This window comes from Dama dama, chromosome 33 (assembly GCF_033118175.1).
Source record: "Dama dama isolate Ldn47 chromosome 33, ASM3311817v1, whole genome shotgun sequence".
NCBI lineage: Eukaryota > Metazoa > Chordata > Mammalia > Artiodactyla > Cervidae > Dama > Dama dama.
The window spans coordinates 35,867,172-35,873,171 of NC_083713.1; the positions used below are offsets into that span (position 1 = coordinate 35,867,172).

The window sequence follows — 6,000 nt, forward strand, 5'->3', positions numbered from 1 at the left end:
AGCCACAGTTTGCTTTTTAATTTTTATTGTATAATGAATTGCTGTTGAACACAGTGGAAGAAAAAGAGGACTGTGATGAAGTCCTGGAAGCCCTGAGTTTTCTGGATAAATGATATTTGTTAGGAGAGAGCCTTAATGGGTCCCTTTCTTGAAATTTGCAGAAAATAACTGTACATCAAGGAGGATATTAGATACTAAAAGCCTGAAATGGTATGAGAGCATACTTATATTTGAAAAGTACTTTTCAATTGGAGCGTACTTTTGTAAATTTTTATCTGATTTTATCCTGACTAAAACCTCATATCTACAGGACAGATGTTATTTTTTCATAATTTGATAGGGAACCAGACTCAGGTTAAGTCTCCCATTAAGTAACCAATGTTGTGAAGGTAAGTTATGGTGGAATTAGGTGTTACTCTCTTCATTCGTGAAACTATTCAGTAGCTACCATTTGTCAGGAGATCATGGAGGGAAACAAAATAAAACAGAACCCTATTGTCATCTAATTCCTCCACCATCTTCTTTTTTTTTTTTTTAAAGCAAATAACTTTATTTCTATCATTCCTTTTTGAAGAACCAAAGAAATATAGAAAATATAAAAAACACACAAACAGCTGCGACTCAGGGGGGTAACAAGAAGGACTGACACAGCCCTTCAATGCGACAGCCTGCAGCGCGATCGCCTGCATCTGTGAGGGGCTCTGCTGGAAGACAGGCTGGCTCCCTGTCCCACCTCAAAGCCAAAGAGTCAGGCTCCCCAGGGGTGGGACCCGGGAATCTGCCTTGTTAAACAAGCATTCCCATTAATATTCCACTGGCAAGGCCTCACCCTAATAGCCAAGAAGATTTGGTAATACTTCCTCTCTTTCAAAATCCAGGCTGGAACTCAACTAATCCTAGACTAAACTCAAGAGCAGCACACCGATGCCGCCTGTTGCTTCTCAGAGCTTCAGACTTTGGTGGACACACACTCCGCCCGCCATGTTTTTGGCTCTCTAAGGGCACCTGTCTGCACTTGAATCTGTGGTTCCGCTGTGTGGTTTCATGGCCCCGGGAGTTATTCCCCACCTGAAGTCACGCTCCTCGCTGTGTGACATCAGGTGGGGACTGAGGACAAGAAGGTGGCAAGAGGCTCCTAGGCAACAAAGTGTGCTGGTTCCTGGCTGGGGACTTTCAGGAACTGACCATGCAGGAGAGCTGGGAGGAGACCATCAGGACCCAGGCCCTTGCTTAGCAGCCACTGGTGCTTCACAGCCTCGCGGCTCGTAGGAAATGGTTGGTACTGGTTCAGTGACTTGGTTTTTCCCTCGCGTGGAGAGGCCTTCATGGGGGAGGGGAGGGGATCCATCGCACAAGGGCACTGTGCGGTCAGCATCTCTGGGGCCGCGGAGTCTCGGGTTCACTTGGGGCCCAGGCACCCCACAATCCCATTCCCCTTCATGCCATCGAAGAAGAAGAAGTTGTTGTGAGGGGGGTCCCTCTGAGACAGACAGGGCCTTCACAATTTCCTGGGCCAGGATCCCTCCAACAACTGCACACACTGGGGCCATCTCAGAGAAGCAGTACCTGACAAAGTCTTCGGGAAGCAGGTCAGGATTGACACCCAGGGCATCGAGCACATCGTTTCATATCTGGAGCAATAACTCAGAATCTTCCCCAAAGGTATCAGAACTAGGATCTCTTCCTTTATCTGTGCGAAACTTCAGGAGCACTTGAAGGAGGAAGTAATCCGGAGTCGTGAGCTTCAGGGCTGCCTTTGCTTTATCGCTGCTCCAGTCCACTTCCAGCGCCTCTTTGATGGAGCAGAAGACCACCTTCTTCTTGACCATGGTTGTCTCAGATGAATCAAGTTTGGCTCTCTTGGTATCAGGTCCATCTTCTACTCCTTGACTGACTTTGGCAACTTTGGTTTTCTCCTCTACAAATTCATGCTCTCCAAGATTGGCAAACGTGTATCCATGGTAGCCAAAAACATCTCCCGTAAAGAACTTGATGCTATTTTTGTGACAGATCTGGTCAACTTTTACTATGACGTCCCTGGAGCAGCAAGTCAGATATACAGCATCAAATTGGGTGAAAAACGACTCGGGTTTCTTTTCTATATTCTCAGTGTCCACCTTCACATCCACCATGGGGTTGAGATTCTGTGCTCGCTCCAAAGAGGCTTCAGCCCTGTTTCGGCCAACAGACCCAGTACGGATCAAGAACTGGGCTCCGGGGTCTTCTGGAGATACCTGCTCGTGATCCAGCATGGTCAGTCCTTTCACTCCAGCCAGGATGAGATTCTTGGCGATTTCAGCCCCGAGTCCCTTCAAGCCGACAAGAAGCACCCGAGAGGCCCGCAGCCGTTTCTGGGCCTCCAATCCCCAAAGACGGATCTCCCGGTCATACTGCGCCGCCTCCTCCTCGCTGATACCGCCGCCCGCCTCCTCCTTCTCCACCATGGCGCCGGCTCTAGCTGCCTAAGCTCTGCTCCGGCTCCGGGCAACCGCCAGCCGGCCCCACACGCGGCCAACCGGCGGCCGCGCGCCGGGGAGGCGTCTGCGCCTGCGCCACCCCTCCACCATCTTCTAAATAACCTAATATGGAGAAGAGTTACCTAAGAAATAGAAATGGGTAAGAATGAATGAAAATTAAGGGCAGTCTTTGAAAAAAACATGGGAAGTTGGGAAAATTGTTGTAGTGTGTGCTTTTTGTGCATAGGGATGTATCCATCTCACACTCATTTCCCAGCATAGTTGATTCCTCTGGTCTTCTCTGTTCTCAATTTCTCTTCTATTCTTTTAAGCTATGAAGAGTCAGAGTCCACTAATGGTAAAAATGCTCTCTTCTTTTGTCCCCTAGGTGGACAATTCTGAAACAGATTCCGTAAAGATCTTCAGAGGCTCCCAGTAGGATTGAGGGCCAGTTGCTTACAGTGGTGACATTTCAAGCTCACACGCTGGTAATGACTTTGTTGTTGTTGTTAAGTCGCTCAGCCATGTCCGACTCTTTGCGGCCCCACGGATGACAATATGCCAGGCTTCCCTGTCCTTCACTATCTCCCAGTGTTTGCTCAAACTCATGTCCATTGAGTCGGAGATGCCATGCATCTCATCCTCTCTCGCTTCCTTCTCCTTCTACCTTTAATCTTTCCCAGCATCATGGTCTTTTCCAATGAGTTGGCTCTTCCCATCAGGTGGACAAAGTATTGGGGCTTCAGCTTCAGCATCATACCTTCCAATGACTAGTCAGGGTTGATTTCCTTGGTCATGACTGTCCCTTCTTTTTTTTCTCTTTTTCTCTCCATGTTCTCCATTTTTGTTTCTTTTTATTTTTTTTAATCAGAGGATAATTGTTTTACTGAATTTTGTTGTTTTCTGTCAAACCCCAATATGAATCACCATAGGTATACATATATCTCCTCCCTTTTGAACCTCCCTCCCATCTCACTCCCCATCCCACCCCTCTAAGATGATACAGAGCCCCTGTTTGAGTTTCCTGAGCCATACAGCAAATTCGGGTTGGCTGTCTATTTTACATATGGTAATATAAGTTTCCACATAGTAATATAATGTTACTCTTTCCATACATCTCACCCTCTTCTCCCCTCTCCCCATCTTCATAAGTCTATTCTCTATGTCTGTTTCTCCATTACTGCCCTGAAACTAAATTCTTCAGTACCATTTTTCTAGATTCCATATATGTGTGTTAGAATACAATATTTATCTTTCTCTTTCTGACTCACTTCACTCTATAATAAATTCCAAGTTCATCCACCTCATCAGAACTGACTCAAATGCATTTCGTTTTGTGGCTGAATTATATTCCATTGTGTATTTGTACCACAGCTTCTTCATTCATTCATCTGTCAGTGGACATCTAGGTTACTTCCATGCTCTAGATATTGTAAATAGTGCTGCAGTGAACAATGGGATACATGTGTCTTTTTCAGTTTTGATTTCCTCATGGCATATGCCTAGGAGTGGGATTGCTGGGTCATATGCTGGTTTTATTCCTAGTTCTTTAAAAAATCTCCATACCATCTTCCATATTGGCTGTATCAATTTACATTCCCACCAACAGTACAAGAGTGTTCCCTTTTCTTCACACCCTCTCCAGCATTTATTGTTTGTAGGCTTTTTTATGATGGCCATTCTGACCGGTGTGAGGTGATATCTCGTTGTGGTTTTGATTTTCATTTCTCTAATAATGAGTGATGTTGAGCATCTTTTCATGTGTTTGTTAGCCATCTGTATGTCTTCTTCGGAAAAATGTCTGTTTAGGTCTTTTTTTCCCACTTTTTGATTGGATTGTTTGTTTTTCTGGCATTGAGTTATATGAGCTGCTTGTATATTTTGGAAACTGATCCTTTGTCAGTTGTTTCATTTGCTATTATTTTCTCCCATTCTGAGGGTTGTCTTTTCACCTTGCTTATAGTTTCCTTTGCTGTGCAAAAACTTTTAAGTTTAATCAGGTCCCACTTGTTTAGTTTTGTTTTCATTTCCATTGCTCTAGGAGGTGGGTCATAGGGGATCTTCCTTTGATTTATATCATTGAGTGTTTTGGTATGTTTTCCTTTAAGATTTTTATAGTTTCTGGTCTCACATTTAGATCTTTAATCATTTTGAGTTTATCTTTGTGCATGGTATTAGGAAGTGTTCTAATTTCATTCTTTTACACATAGCTGTCCTGTTTTCCCAGTAACATTTATTGAAGAGGCTGTCTTTGCCCCCATTGTATATTCTTGCCTCCTTCATCAAAAATAAGGTACCCATAGGTGCATGGGTTTATTTCTGGGCTTTCTATCTTGTTTCATTGTTCTATATTTCTGTCTTTGAGCCAGTACCATACTGTCTTGATGACTGTAGCTTTGTAGTATAATCTGAAGTCAGGAAGGTTGATTCCTCCAGCTCCATTCTTCTTTCTCAAGACTGCTTTGGCTATGTGGGGTCTTTTGTGTTTCCATATGAACTGTGAAATTTTTTGTTCTAGTTTTGTGAAAAATGCCATTGGTAATTTGATAGGGATTGCACTAAATCTGTAGATGCATTTGGTATTATAGTCATTTTCATAATATTGATTCTTCCTACCCAGGGACATGGAATATCTCTCCATCTGTTTATGTCATCTTTGATTTCTTTCATCAGTGTCTTATACTTTTCTGTGTACAGTTGTTTTGACACCGTAGGTAAGTTTATTCCTAGATATTTAATCCTTTTTGTTGCAGTGGTGAATGGGGTTGGTTCCTTTATTTCTCTTTCTGATTTTTCATTATTAGTATATATAAATGCATATATAAATGATTTCTGTGTATTGATTTCATATCTTGCAGCTTTGCTAAATTCACTGATTAGCCCTAGTAATTTTCTGATACTATCTTTAGGGTTTTCTATGTACAGTATCATGTCATCTGCAAAGAATGAGAGCTTTATGTCTTTTCTGATCTGGTTTTCTTTTATTTCTTTTTCTTCTCTGATTGCTATACTAGGACTTCCAGAACTGTGTTGAATAATAGTGGGGAAAGTGGACACCCTTGTCTTGCTCCTGATCTTTGGGGGGATGCTTTCAGTTTTTCACCATTAAGAATGTTTGCTGTAGGCTTATCATATATGGTCTTTGCTTTCTATGCCCATTTTTTGAAGAGTTTTAAACATAAATGGGTGCCAAATTTTGTCAAAGACTTTTTCTGCATCTATTGAGATTATCATATGGTTTTTGTCTTTTAATTTGTTAATATGATGTATCACATTGATTGATTTGTGTATATTGAAGAATCTTTGCATTCCTGGAATAAACCTAACTTGACCATGGTGTATGAGCTTTTTGATGTGTTGCTGAGTTCTGTTTGCTAAAATTTTGTTGAGGATTTTTGCATCTATGTTCACCAGTCATATTGGCCTGTATCATTCTTTTTCTGTGTCGTCTTTATCTGGATTTGGTATCAGGGTGATGGTGGCCTCATAGAATGAGTTTGGAAGTGTTCCTTCCTCTGCAATTTTTTGGAAAGAGTTTTAGAAG

The 6,000-nt window shown here is 42.5% G+C and overlaps 1 protein-coding gene across 1 annotated transcript; it reads right to left on the reverse strand.

Moving 5' to 3' along the window:
* Window positions 1-889: 889 nt before the first annotated feature.
* LOC133051255 (SUMO-activating enzyme subunit 1-like) lies at window positions 890-2,450 on the reverse strand. The gene is made up of 2 exons (XM_061135784.1): window positions 1,713-2,450; window positions 890-1,496 (listed from the first exon to the last, which is right to left on the reverse strand). The coding sequence occupies exons 1-2, from the start codon at window positions 2,442-2,444 to the stop codon at window positions 1,212-1,214; spliced, it is 1,017 nt and encodes a 338-aa protein (XP_060991767.1). The 5' UTR covers window positions 2,445-2,450; the 3' UTR covers window positions 890-1,211.
* Window positions 2,451-6,000: the final 3,550 nt, after the last annotated feature.